Raw genomic sequence first — 13,269 nt, forward strand, 5'->3', positions numbered from 1 at the left:
GAAGCTGCAGCTGGGGGCACATCTTGAGACAGGAGCTGCACCTTGTTCTCCAGGACAGGTTTTTGGAAAGAAAAGACAGGACTGTGAAGATTCTGGGAAAATTGAAACAGCTTTTTTTAAGAAATTAAAATAAAATCAAAAGAAATGACCAATATGTTTTTCTCTATTTATTTTTATGTTTCCCTTTTCCATCTTGCACTAGTTCTCCATCCCATTCATTCTAAATGGATCTCACCTCTAAGATCCATCACTTGGCAAGTTTTAGACATTGTAAAATACCATGAGCTACACCCAGTTTGCCTTCCCCTGTTTTTCTTGGAAAGCAATGCTGGAGACACAAGTGCAGTGCTTGGGTCAGGTACAAATTCTGCATTCAGGGAATGTGCTCAGACAGTGTCTGACACTCAGCAGGGACAAGGCACAGCAGCAGCCAAGGGCATTGCTGTGCCCCTGTGCAGGAATCAAGACTCTGGCTCTTGGCTCAACACGGCAAAGTTCCCGTGTTTGGCCAGGCTCAGGGGCTGCCCGGGGAGCGCGGGGCTCGGCGCGGGGCCGAGCGGGCAACGGACAAACGGCCCCGGGGACAAACGGCCCCGGTGCTTCAGTTGCAGCGGCAGCAGCGGCAGCAGCAGCAGCAGCGGCGGCAGCAGCAGCAGCGCAAAGAGAAAAAGCGAAAGAAGCGACATTATCGCCCCTCTTTATCTTCTCCTCTCCCTCTCCCACTCTTCCACCCTCTCTCCCGCGGTCCCTCACCCATTCCCGATCTCCCTTTCTCTGTGTTCCCCTCCTCTCCCAGTTTCCCTCTCCCCTTGCCTGCCCGGGACATGCCCCCGGCCCGCCCCTGGCCCCGGCCCCGGCCCCGGCGCCGGCCCCGGGCGTCCCGCCTCGCTCTCGCCTCCGCCCGGCTCTGGCCGAGCTGGCGCTGGCGCTTCTGGGCGGGCCTCAGTGCCTGGGGCTGGGGCGGTATCGCCGCCCTTTGGCTCCGCCTGCTCCGAGCCCTGCCCCGGCCCTGGCCCTGGTCCCGGCCCTTGCCCCGGCTCCTCCCGGGGCCCGCGGAGGACACAGGCGGTGCAGCCGTTGCCGCCGCCTCCGCTGCGGCTTCCCCGGCCCGAGCTCCGCCGCTCGGCAGCGCGGCCGCTGGCCCCGAGCCGCCGCTGTCGCGTTCCAAGGAGCGGACGCCTGCGGATGCTCGGCCCGGGGAGGTCGGGGAGCGCACGGGGGCCGTTCCTGGCCCCGGGCCGAGCGCTGACGGCCGCGTCTCTTCCCCAGGGAAGGCGCAGGAGGCCCTGCAGCAGCGCTACAGGATCGGCTCGCTGCTGGGGCGCGGCGGCTTCGGCAGGGTTTTCTCGGCCACTCGGCTCTCGGATGGCGCCCCGGTGAGCAGAGGGGCCAGCGGCGGGCGGAGGAGGAGGAGAGGGCGGAGGAGGAGGAGAGGGCGGAGGAGGAGGATGGGGCTGGACACGGTAGGCGGCGAGCTGAATCCGCTGCTCCCTTTGGCTTGCAGGTGGCCATCAAAAAGGTGCCACGGAACCGCGTCCGGCACTGGGGCGAGCTGGTGAGTGAGCGGGGCCAGCGGCAGAAGCCGGGGCGTGCCGGGCGGGGATGAGCCGGGGCCCGGCAGGGTGGGAGCCACCAGGACACCTGGAGGGAGAGCGGGCGTGGGGCCAGCGGAGGGCACAGAGCATCCCGGGCTGGCTGAGGGCTCCCCGAGCCCTGGCACGGGCTCAGCCCCACTGACGGCACCGTGCTCCTCCCGCAGCCCGACGGCACCAGCGCACCACTGGAGATAGTGCTGCTGGACAAGGTGTCCACAGGCTTCCCCGGTGTGGTGCAGCTGCTGGATTGGTTTGAGCTCCCCAACACCATCGTGATGGTACTGGAGCGCCCAGAGCGGTGTCAGGACCTGCGGCATTTCATTCGGGCACGGAGGTTCCTGTCAGAGGAAGAGGCGCGGGAGCTTTTCCGGCAGGTGCTGGAGGCCGTGCAGCACTGCACCAGCTGCGGGGTCCTGCACAGAGACATAAAACCGGAGAACATCCTGGTTGACCTGGACACCGGGCAGGCAAAATTAATTGACTTCGGCTGTGGCACCTACCTGCAGGACACAGCCTACACTCAATTTGCAGGTGAGCCCACCCAGGGGTAGGCTCCTGGTCCCGGCATCTCCTGGCCCAACATCTCCTGGCCCAACATCTCAGGGCCCAGCCAGGGTGTGGCAGCAGGGATTCTCCCAGGACTGGGGCTGGGGCAGCCAGCCTGACAAAATCCCCTGTGGGTGGGGGTAGCAGAGAGGGGGAGCCAGGACCTGTGCACCAGCTGGTTTGGTGTGCTGGTGAGAATGGGCTTGGACTGCTGTGCTTCCCTGCTTTGCCTTGGTACATAATATTTTTTTGGCAATGCCAGCAGGGAGGATGTGGGTATGGTTTTTCCCCAGCACTGTGAGCAGGTTTTTCCTTTGTTTGTCATGGTCGGGCCTTGCCAGGGTTTCTGCTGCCCTCTTCCAGCACCAGTGCCTTCTTTTCCAACCCTGGGTTTGTACACAAGTGCCAGGTGCTGGCGAGAGGGCAGCAGGTCACCCCGTGAGCCACTGGGGCAGCCCCACATGCCCAGGGATGCTGGGGTCACGCTCTGGGAGCAGCAGCATCCCCCTGATGAGCTCCATCCATATTCCATAGGAACACGATCATACAGACCCCCGGAATGGACTAACTTCAGGTGGTACTATGGCGAGGCAGCAACCGTCTGGACCCTGGGCATCCTGCTGCATGAGATGGTCTGCGGGAAGCACCCTTTCAGGAGGGGCTGGAACATCAGCTGGGCCCAGCTCCCGCTGCCACAACGGCTCTCCCAAGGTGGATCATCATGTCTGGGCACGGGGGGAACACCAGTGTTGGGAGACAGCAGCGGGCTCGTGAGCATCCCGCTCTGGCAGCTGCTGAGGAGGTGGCACATGTCCTGCTCTCCTGCTCTCCTCCAAAACAGAGAATTGATGGGAAAGTTAAGGCCCAGCTGTGAGCACATCCAGCGTGGCCTGGGCACGGGTATAGTGGGGCAAAGCAGACAGGAGCCTTCTCCAACTGACCAGTGGTTTGTGGTTTCTCTCCCCAGATTGCCAAGTTCTGATCAGGCGGTGTTTATCCCTGCACTACTTGGACAGGCCCTCATTAGAAGACCTGTTCTGTGATCCCTGGATGCAGGATATTCATCAGCCATAGAAGAAGGGAGAGAGCCACAGGCACAGTGATGCAGGGACCTGGTAAGTTACAGCTCCACACATACCCTGGCAATCAGAAGCAAAGAAACCCAGACTTCTTTGTCCTGCCTGTGTCACTGCACAGGGCTCATCGAGTGAGAACACGCAGCCCTTGTGCTGGAGCTGAGCTGCTCTGCCCAGCACTGGTGGCCGCCATCTGAGCTGTTTTTGCTTGTCCTGGTTCAGTGACAGCCGGGCCCTGGGCAGAACCCTGACAGCCTGGTGTCACCCCAGGGAAGAAGGAGCCCCTGGAGAAGCTGCACCAGGTGGGGCTGCTGCTGCTGCTGCTGCTGGGGACATGGAGGACAACAGCAAGGATGACAACCTCTTCCTCGACCTGGCCAGTGGCAGCTGGCGATGATGGACTTTGATTCTGGCACCTTCTTGAAAGCCAGGCTCCACAGAGAATTTTCAGGTAAGTCCAGACCCAGGGGGATGCTCCCAGATTTGTGCATTGGCCGGGAACCAAAGGTTTCCCCTTTGCTGGGGTGGATGCAACTGATTCTTCAGTGGCTGCCCAGCTGGTTTTTGGCAGGGCTGGGGGTGTGGGCTGGGGTGGTTACGAAATGGGAGTGGGCTCCTGGTCCTGCCAACAGCCCCCAGCACCCACCGTGCCCCAGGCTGGGGCTGGGGCAGCCAGCCCAACACAAACAAACCCCCATGGCAGGAGCACAGGTGGGACTCCAGAACCTGAGCACGGCTGCTTTGCTGTGCAGGCAAGGAAGGGCTTGGGCTGCTCCACTCCCCTGCTTTGCTTTGGGATCACCGTGATTTTGGGGGACAGTGCAGGGGGGAAGGGAGAAAGCATGGGCTTCCCTCACCCGTGGGTGGGTTTTTCCCTAGAATGGAGGGGTTGTGCCTTCCTCAAACTCCTGACAGACATAAGATTTTTTACCATTTTTCTTCTTTCCCCTATTTGTCTGTAGCCTATTTTCATTAATTTATTGTTTGTTTTTCTAAAGGAAGAATTCTAGGTGGGGTCCAGTCTGGATCGGGAAGTGCTTGGGACCAGCTGTGGTGTGGATGGGCCGTGCCCTTGGAGAAGGCTGAGGACATCGTTTGGGACCAGCTTTTCTTCTGGCAGCAGATGGTGTGAGGTGGGTCCTCATCTCCTTGGCATGGGTGGGACAAGAGCTTTTGGGAGATGGCAGCGGGCACAGGAGCATCCCGCTCTGGGCAGCTGCTGAGGGGCTGGATCTGCCGTGGCTGGCTGCAGACTGGGCACATGTCCTGCCCTCCTGCTCTGCTCCCAAAGGCAGCAGTGATGGGCAGCTTTGGGCTCAGCGCTGAGCACGGCCAGCATGGCCTGGGCACCGTGGCTGGCTGGGACAAGGGGACAGGAGCCTTGAGCTGACGGGCGGTTTCTGGTTTCTCTCCTTGCAGCCGGGCTCTGCGGATGCTGAGGCTGCTCTGGGCTCTGCCAGGGCTCTGCTGGGCTCAGCACCGGGCCGGGATCAGCCAAAGAAGAAACGGTGTGACCTCCAGCAGAGACTTGAGCATTTTGGCAATGCAGCTCAAGTCTGCAGAGTGTCCACCTCCAAAGGAAAACATGACACCCCCCCCAAAATTAAACTTGTTCCATAACTTCTGAAATGAAATCAATCTGAGATGACCCCAAATGTCATTTTTCAACTTTCTCAAGCTGTAGCTCATCCCTTCTCTGAACAGTTCTCTCCCCCACCTGCCTTTTACTTCACAACTGCTCCCTCCTTTCCCCCAGTGATTTCCCAGCCCATCACAATCTCCATCACACTGCAGCCTTCCTTGATGCCCCTCACCACGAGGAAGGCCAAGCCCCAGGCTCAGGGACTCATCCTGTCACTGACTGAAGAGCAGCAATGTCTGTCGCTGCCAGGGGCTCTTGGATGTCTCTGAATTCATGGACAGAAAGGTCTGTCTGTGCCAGGGGCTCTTGGATGTCTCTGAATCCATGGACAGAAGGGTCTGTCAGTGCCAGGGGCTCTTGGATGTCTCTGTATCCATGGACAGAAGGTCTGTCCTTGCAAAGGTTTCCATAATATCTTTGTACCCATGAGTATGGAATGAACACAGAGGGTGAAAGTGTCAGTCACGTTGTTTGCACACTCCTTCCTTTCCATACAAGACACATCCATGCACACCCCCATGTATAGATATATTAAAAGGATAGGGATGGATAGAGATTTCCCACAGAGCTCTAACTTTGGCATAACTCACCTTGTAAGCCATGGCCAGGGGATTTTTTTCCCCAGCTCTGTGTGAATAGGTGTCCAGGAACTGAAGGGAACAGCATTTAGAAGCAGTTTCAGGATTTCTAGGCAGGAAAGGGAGCTGACAATCATCCACATAACTCACCATATTCGTCGGGATGGGCTGCTGGTTCTTTAGGAATATGGCACAATGGAGACACAAGACTTGGGATAATCCCAGCTCTCTGTGGATCTGTGCAAAGGTGGAGCAGCAGAAACACCTTGTGTCTTCTTTGGGGACACAAGGTCCAAGGAGCTGGGCTGGTGGCAAAGCGTGACCTGGGCTGGTGGCAGGTGAAGTCCCATTTCATGACATCCTGGAGTGGCACAGGACAAAGCTCCAAGCACCCACAGCCCCACTGAGGAAGTCCTTGGAGTGCTGCACATCCCATAGGAAAAGCTGCATTCACTCAGTCCATTGGGATTTATCATTTCCATTTGCAACGCTTTAGGTCCAAGTTTCAAACTGCAAAATTTTGACACTCAAGACACAGTCATGAAGAACATGTATTTCCTATTCCTTTAACTGCAGTGTAAAATATCTTAATATTGGAAAACATCCATCAAATCTGTAAAGGAAGGCAGCTAATGGATCCTTTCCACTAGCACGTGTAAAAACTAAGGAACTAAAATCAAAGCTGAGTTCTCTTTTTGAAAGGATCAGTTACTTCTTTCTTACTCCAGAGTTATAGAAGATTTTTCACTACACATTTGCGAGTAATTTTTATCTTTCATGTTTTTTTCGTGTTTGTTTGTTTGTTTGTTTGTTTTTCTACAGAAAACATGTCCTGGAAAAGGCATGCCCTTTGCTCTGGCTTCCCGTGTGGAGCAGCTCCCTTCGCGCTGGCTGAGCTGCTCAGGCAGAGCCCGGCAGCTCCCCGCCCTGCAGGGCTGAGGCTTTTCCCCGTTGCTGGGCACAGACTGATGGAGCAGCAGTGCTGAACACGGGCACACGCAGAGGGAGCAGAGCAGCTGCCTTTGTCCACCTGGAGCTCCAAGGCCAAACTCTGAGCAGGCACGGCTGGAAGAGACTCGCAGGCTCCCTGTTGGCTCTGCTGCCCCACTTGTGCCCGGCCCAGCTCTGTGTGAGGCAGAGGGAGAACAAGGGGCAGCTCCCTCCCAGCCCCAGCCCAGGGACCCCTCCAGCCCCAGGCCTTGGGCCACTGTCAGCACCTGCTGCTCCAGCCACGGCTTCTGCTGGCACTGCCAGCAACAACCAAACTGGGGCTGGTCCCGAGGGAGCAGCAGCAGTGCCTGGATCTGATCCCTCAGTCTGGGGCAGCCCCCTGGGGGAACAGAGGATGCAGCAAGAGGGACAAAACCAGGCAGGGTCAGAGACTGGGAAGAGCCAGAGCTGGGAGCAGGAGCAGCTGCTTCATTGCACTCTTGGAGAAAGCTCTTGGCTGCGTCAAAGCGCTGAAAGGTGTGAAAGGCAGAGAGGAGGCCACACCAAACAATGCTCCTGTTTTCACACCCTTCTGTAATAACTGGCAATGATTCGTGCTAACTAAATTGTAACTGTTTGGAAAGTTATTATTAGGAGCAATCAAGGGAATTAGTGTTACAAGGCAGATGTACCCCCCTACAGATGTTACATGTTAAAATTAAGGTAGATGATGTAATTTTGAGATAAGAAATGTCCTAAGACAAAATCGACCTTGAGATGGATAAAGTTGGTATGACTTTAGGCATGAGGCCTGAAAATTATAAAAGATAAGACTAATTAGTGGAGCGCAATGCTCACTTACATAACACTAGGCTTAGTACGCACGTGCAACCTGTGAGGTTATCCAGAGGACAATGAGGATGAGTGTAAGCCTTCAAGCAAAAGACCACCAAAAGAAGACTGAAGACCCCCTAGCAACAAGTGAAGCATGGACCATAGAAGAATAGTAATTTAAAAATTGGAAGTAGGGGGAAACTTGCAGGAAACATGAATGAATATGTAGAAGCGTACAGTATATAAGTTTAGTTTTAATTGCTTTTTTTGTACATGAGGTAGGGTGAGAAGCCCTCCCCATACTCCGGTCAGTTTTACTTATGCTTTAATCATACTTAATTACTGACAAACTATATATATATATATATATATACATATATATACATATATATATAAACATATATATATATATGTGTGTATATATATATATATATATACCTGAATATATTTACTAAATTGTACTCTTTCACTAAATTGTATTTCTTTTATACCAAAACTGTATTCAATGCACTAAATTCTATCCATTTTTTCTTTATTATTAAATTACTATTAACTCAATAGACCTAGTTGTCAAAATTCTAATTTCATTTAGAACACTAACAGAAATGAGCTACCAACAGAGCTTGTTTTGATCTACATCAAACTTTGAGAAATGTCCCTCCTCCTGACAGTGACTCCTCTGCAGCTGCTCTGGGAGATCTCCTGGGCCCAGCCCAGTAAAGGAGATTTCACTGGAGCTGAGGTGCTCGAGGGGGCCCATTTCAATGCTCTGCTGAAGCCCAAGGACATTGTGTTTCCCCAAGGAGCAGTGTTCCTTTCTGGCACTCGCTGGCCCATGAGGGACAGGATTCACTTGCTGCTCCTGGGTGAGTTACAGCCACAGCGAGAGGGAGGAGCCCACCCATGGCTGCTGCTGCGTCCAGACGTTGGGTGAGATAAAACTGTTCAAATGAAATTAGAATTTGGACAACTTGGTCTCTTGAGTTAATAACAGTTTAATTAAAAATGAATACAATTTAGTAAACTGAATAATAATTGGTATAAAAGACTACAATTTAGTAAAAGAATACAATTTAATAAAAAAATGCAATTTATAGATGTAATTTGCAAGTAATTCTGTATGATTAAATCATAAGCAAAACTGACCGAGGTACGGAGGGGGCTTCCCACCCTGCCTCACATCGAAAACAAAGCACTTTAAGCTAAACTTATATACTGTATGCTTATACATATTCATTAATGTTTCCCCTAAGTCTCCTCCTATTTCTGATTTTTCTGACTTAACGCCACCTTTCTTCACAGCATATGCCTCACTTGTTGCTAGGGGGTCTTCAGTCTTCTTTTGGGGGTCTTTTGGCGAAGGCTTCTCCTCATCCTCATTGTCCTTTGGATAACCTTACAGGTTTGCGCGTGCGTACTAAGCGTTGTGTTATGTAAGTCTACTAATTAGTCTGATATTTACTGATTTTCAGGCCCTATGCCAAAAGTAATATTAATTTTGTTCATCTCAAGGCCGTTTTCAGCTTGGGACATCTCTTCTAAATTACATCCTGTACCTCATTTTTAACATGTAACATCTGCAAGACTGCATTGTAGCACTGATCCTTTTGATTGCTTCTAAATAACTTTCCAAATAGTTCCAATTTAGTTAGCACGATTCAATTCCATGTATTACAAAGCTGAGCCAGAGCTTCAGCATCTCTCCCAAAATCCCAGAATCACAGAATGCCTTGGCTTGGAAGAGACCTTCATGTTCATCTCGTTCCACCCCCTGCCATGGCAGGGACACCTTCCACTATCCCAGGCTGCTCCAAGCCCCTTCCAACCTGGCCTTGGACACTTCCAGGGATCCAGGGGCAGCCCCAGCTTCTCCGGGCAAGCTCTGATCTCTGCCCAGCTGAGCAGGGACAGGAGCCGAGGGAACGGCTGGAGCTGGGCCAGGGCAGGGCTGGGCTGCAGATCAGCAAAAGCTTCTTCCCCCACAGGGGGCTGGGGCACTGGCCAGGCTCCCCAGGGAATGGGCACAGTCCCGAGGCTGCCGCAGCTCCAGGAGCCTTTGGCCAGCGCTGCCAGGGATGCACAGGCTGCGATTGTTGGGGTGTCTGTGCAGGGCCGGGGGCTGGACTCCATGATCCCAATGGGTCCCAGATCCCAGCTCAGCCCCTTGTGCAACTCTCACCCTTTGGCTCAGCCTTTGTGTGCCCTGGAGGCGCTGGCAGAGCTGATGGGGTGGGGCAGGAGCGGGGCAGCCCCAGCGTTCCCCTGGCAGTGACACCACAGCCGGGCCAGCAGCCCCAGCGTTCCCCTGGCAGTGACACCACAGCCGGGCCAGCAGCCCCAGCGTTCCCCTGGCAGTGACACCACAGCCGGGCCAGCAGCCCCAGCGTTCCCCTGGCAGTGACACCACAGCCGGGCCAGCAGCCCCAGCGTTCCCCTGGCAGTGACACCACAGCCGGGCCAGCAGCCCCAGCGTTCCCCTGGCAGTGACACCACAGCCGGGCCAGCAGCCCCAGCGTTCCCCTGGCAGTGACACCACAGCCGGGACAGCAGCCCCAGCGTTCCCCTGGCAGTGACACCACAGCCGGGACAGCCCCAGCGTTCCCCTGGCAGTGACACCACAGCCGGGCCAGCAGCCCCAGCGTTCCCTCCCTGGAGACGCTCCAAGGGAAGCGGCCAGAGCCACGTCCAGTCAGTGGAACTGAGCGGCCACTGAGCACCCCTGGCCTGGGCTGCTGTGGATTCCTCTGCACACAGCTCCGGGAAGGTCCCCTTGGCCACCCTGACAGTGCCACAGGCAAGTGTCACACCCAGTTACAGAGCTCTGCCCAGAGCTGACAGGGATAGTTAACTGGAAAAAACAAACAAGCACAGCGCCGGGAAGGTCCTGGTGCATCGAGCCTTTGCTGCAGCCAAGGAAAGCTCCTGCCTCAGGGTCGCCTTTCCTGCTCAGCCAGAGCCCCGAGTGCCCCAGCAGCAGCAGCAGCAGCAGCAGCAGCAGCAGCAGAGAATGGCAGCATTGCCCCGGGCTGGCTCAGGAGGGGGAGATTTCCCCCTCGAGAGAGGCTCCTCTGCCAGGTTTTGCATTCAGGCAGCTGCAGATCCCTCAGCTTTGGTTGCACAGCAGCTGGAAATGCAAGTGCAGGAGCTCTGTTCATGGCCAGCCCCAGCGGGTGACAGCAAGGACAGGGCCCTGGCAGTGGGACATTTGCAGGCAGCGCCTGCTGCAAGCGCTGGGGGCTGGAAGTGTGTGCAGAAAACAGCCCGAGGGTCTCTGGCCCGAGGCAAAAGGAACAAAGCTTCAGTTCTGGCCTCCGCAGGGAGCACCAAAATGTTTCCTTTGCACGGCAAAGTTCCACTGGCGGGTGTTGTAGGGCCCCCTGAGGAGAGCTCAGGGTGTTCAAAGTGCCTCGGCCGGAGCAGCTTTTTGTCCCGCTCCGGGGCCATTGCCGCGGGCTCGGGGTCCCTGGGAAGGCAAATGAGGAGAGGGTGGAAGCGGTGCGTTTGTGGTTTTAGGGTTTGGATGTTTTTTTTGTGGGGGGAGATGTCCGGTTGTGATTTTGGTGTTTTTGTGGGGCTGGGGGAATGTGTTTTTGTGAGCTGTGCCCAGCGGTTTGCAGCCCCGCAGGTGCGGGGAGCGCTGGCGCAGCCCCGGCCTGGGCGGAGCGGCCCCGGGCGGGCTGTGGGAGCCGGGAGCGGCCGGGCAGGCCCAGAGCCGCCGCCTCGGGCCGGGAGCCCCCCGGGCAGAGCTCTGTGCTCGGGGCCGAGGCCCGGGCAGCGCTGGGCGGCCCGTGGGCCCCCGGCACAGGCGGGTCCGTGTGGCCGGGCCGGTGCCGTGTCCGCAGAGGGCTCCGAGGGGAGCGGTCCGGGCCAGCCGTGGCCGTGCGGGGCCTGGTGGGGCTCGGGGGGCCGGGCAGGGCAGAGGCTGAGGGAGAGCGGGACAAGCACTGGCACAGAGGCCCTGGGCTCGCCGTGCCCCCCTGGCCACGCAGCCGGGCTCGGGGGCTGCCTGGCTCTGAGGCAGCCCCGGCTGCGGGGGTTCCCGGGGGTCTCTGGGGAGGGGGCGGCAATGGGGGCTGCCGGAGCTCTGTGCCCGGGGCTGGGCGCGGCTGCCGAGGGAGCGGAGCATGCAGGCTCCCCCCGTGCTGGGGCTTGCTCTGCCCGCCTCAGGGGCTGCACTGTCAGCCCGGAGCCGCGTGGGGATGGCCCGGGACCAGCAGGGCTGGCAGGGAAAGCAGCAATGGGGGCAGCAGAAACGGGCAGTGCCAGTGCTGGGGGTGCTCCCAAAGCCTGCAGATGTTGGGAGCATGAACAAGGGGGCCCAGGGATAGTCCAGGAGCCTGAATCAGGGAGCCCAGACAGTGCTGCCCGTCCAAAACTCCTGGGATGCCAGAGTGGTGAGGCCAGAGAAGGGGAGCCTCCTGGCTTGCCAGGAGCCCCAGCAGCCCAGAGAGGGGGTGTCGCCCTGAAAACTCAGCTTCTGAGCTTGCTAACATAGTTTTCTAAGGACTTTCCCAGGACAGTAACTGTAAACATAGATATGTGTACATTCTTTCTGTTACACGTCTTGTGATGGGCATCTCTCATGGCCAGTGCAGGGGGAAAGTGTTATCCTGACCATCCAATCCCTGGCCGTGGTCACAAGCCTATAAATCCTGGGAGGAAAAATAAACTCTGCTCTTCTTTCATCACACCTTGACCTGTGTCCGCGTGATCTATTGATCCTCAGCGGTAACATCTGGTGGCCTCGCCGTGTCTTGCACGTGTGTTACAGGGTACTGTCTAGCCTGTGGCTATGGATGGTTTTGGGCTTTCTCTTAGGGAGGGCCTGGTTCTGGAGATATGGCGTGCAGTGCATGATCAGAGAGGGACTGATGTGTCGTATGCTGACTTTCAGCAATTGTGTGAGTATGGCAGACTTGAGGGGTTTTTCCCTGTGGTTGAAGCGATTTTTTCGCAGTAGGCTTGGGAGGCTTTAGGCGATTCCCTGATCGAGGCTCTGCTGGTCGGTTATCAGCCCCAGGTGCTCCAGTTGCTGGGGATCTGGCAAAGGTGTGGCGGCATTCTGAGGTTGGGTCCCGAGGTCGGCTCCCCCGGGATCGCCGGGGCCCCCGGCGGGTTGAACGGAGCCGCCGCGGGACCGGTGGGCGTGACCCCACCTCAGCCGGCGCCCCGGAGGTGTAGGCCCGGGGCGGGGTTGGATCCCTGCCGGCAGGCTGTCAGGGGCGCCGCGGACCCGGGGGGTGTAGCCCCACCTGTTGTAGTGCATCTAAAAATCTTGGTACCTCCCAAGGGTAAAACTCACCTCTGGTTTGTGTAATGTTAGTTCCTACGTGAGAACTTTCTTTCCACCCCCTTCCCATTGGCTGTGACCTCCCTGCATCCCCTAATCACCCCTGCCCCCTGGTATAAGAGATAAGACCCAGAGCATTTCGCTCTCTCTCTTGTCCCGAATGGACGACAGACAACAAACCCGGGATAATTCCAGCAAGTTTGAGCCTCCTGTGTCTAGATACTTTGAGTCCATGTTGTATCCACTCCAGGACCCCCTCCGCCGCCTGTGCCCTGAGACGAGCAAGCTCTCACCACAGAGGGTGGGACAGAGGGGTCCCGTCGGGGAGAAGGATAGCAACACCCACCTCGGCCCGTGCCCCGGCGGTGGAAGCCCGGGGCGGGCTCGCCTCCTCCGTATGCTTTCCCGGCACAGACCAATGAGGGGGTGCTTGAACGGGGGGCCTGGGGGATGCCTCAGGGTCTGTCCCGTGTCCCTGCTGTGGCTGGGCCGTGCCCTGCCCCGTGGTGGGGGACGGGCAGGGCCCGGGCTCCGCACCGGCAGCCGCGCATGCTGTTCCAGTGCAGGAGCGGCCGGCACCGCTTCTTGGACCTTTCGCCCCTGAAGAAACGCTGTTAGGGGCGGTTCCGAGTGCTGCCCCCACCGCGCCGGGAGCAGGCTGTGCTGAGCTGCCTCTAACCCCCCCCGCCTCAGGTTCCCAGGCATCACCCGAGCCTGCGGCTGGAGCCGGCCCTCCCCTGTCGCCTCCTGTGGCTGTGGCAGACCAAGGTCCTGAGCT

At 57.1% G+C, this 13,269-nt stretch overlaps 1 protein-coding gene across 3 annotated transcripts; it reads left to right on the plus strand.

Moving 5' to 3' along the window:
• Positions 1-591: 591 nt before the first annotated feature.
• Positions 592-4,855, plus strand: LOC147647336 (serine/threonine-protein kinase pim-1-like). 3 transcript variants are annotated; one of them, XM_086872361.1, is made up of 8 exons: positions 592-1,376; positions 1,505-1,555; positions 1,760-2,126; positions 2,676-2,852; positions 3,109-3,256; positions 3,440-3,668; positions 4,216-4,350; positions 4,637-4,855. In XM_086872361.1, exons 1-5 carry the CDS (start codon positions 825-827, stop codon positions 3,213-3,215), a joined length of 1,254 nt encoding a protein of 417 aa, XP_086728487.1. In that variant the 5' UTR covers positions 592-824; the 3' UTR covers positions 3,216-3,256; positions 3,440-3,668; positions 4,216-4,350; positions 4,637-4,855. The 3 variants fall into 3 exon arrangements, with proteins under 3 accessions (XP_086728487.1, XP_086728490.1, XP_086728486.1); XM_086872364.1 differs by having other exon boundaries at positions 4,220-4,350; XM_086872360.1 differs by lacking the exons at positions 3,440-3,668; positions 4,216-4,350; positions 4,637-4,855 and having other exon boundaries at positions 2,676-3,243.
• The last annotated feature ends 8,414 nt before the right edge of the window (positions 4,856-13,269 follow it).

Source organism: Cyanistes caeruleus, unplaced genomic scaffold (genome assembly GCF_971803275.1).
Source record: "Cyanistes caeruleus unplaced genomic scaffold, bCyaCae1.hap1.1 HAP1_SCAFFOLD_11, whole genome shotgun sequence".
Lineage (NCBI taxonomy): Eukaryota > Metazoa > Chordata > Aves > Passeriformes > Paridae > Cyanistes > Cyanistes caeruleus.

Bases quoted from the DNA above. Each gene is read 5' to 3' on its own strand.
- LOC147647336 (XM_086872360.1), top strand. From the start codon at position 825: ATGCCCCCGGCCCGCCCCTGGCCCCGGCCCCGGCCCCGGCGCCGGCCC. The intron at 1,377-1,504 runs GTGAGCAGAGGG...TTTGGCTTGCAG, and splicing joins GGCTCTCGGATGGCGCCCCG to GTGGCCATCAAAAAGGTGCC. The intron at 2,127-2,675 runs GTGAGCCCACCC...CATATTCCATAG, and splicing joins AGCCTACACTCAATTTGCAG to GAACACGATCATACAGACCC.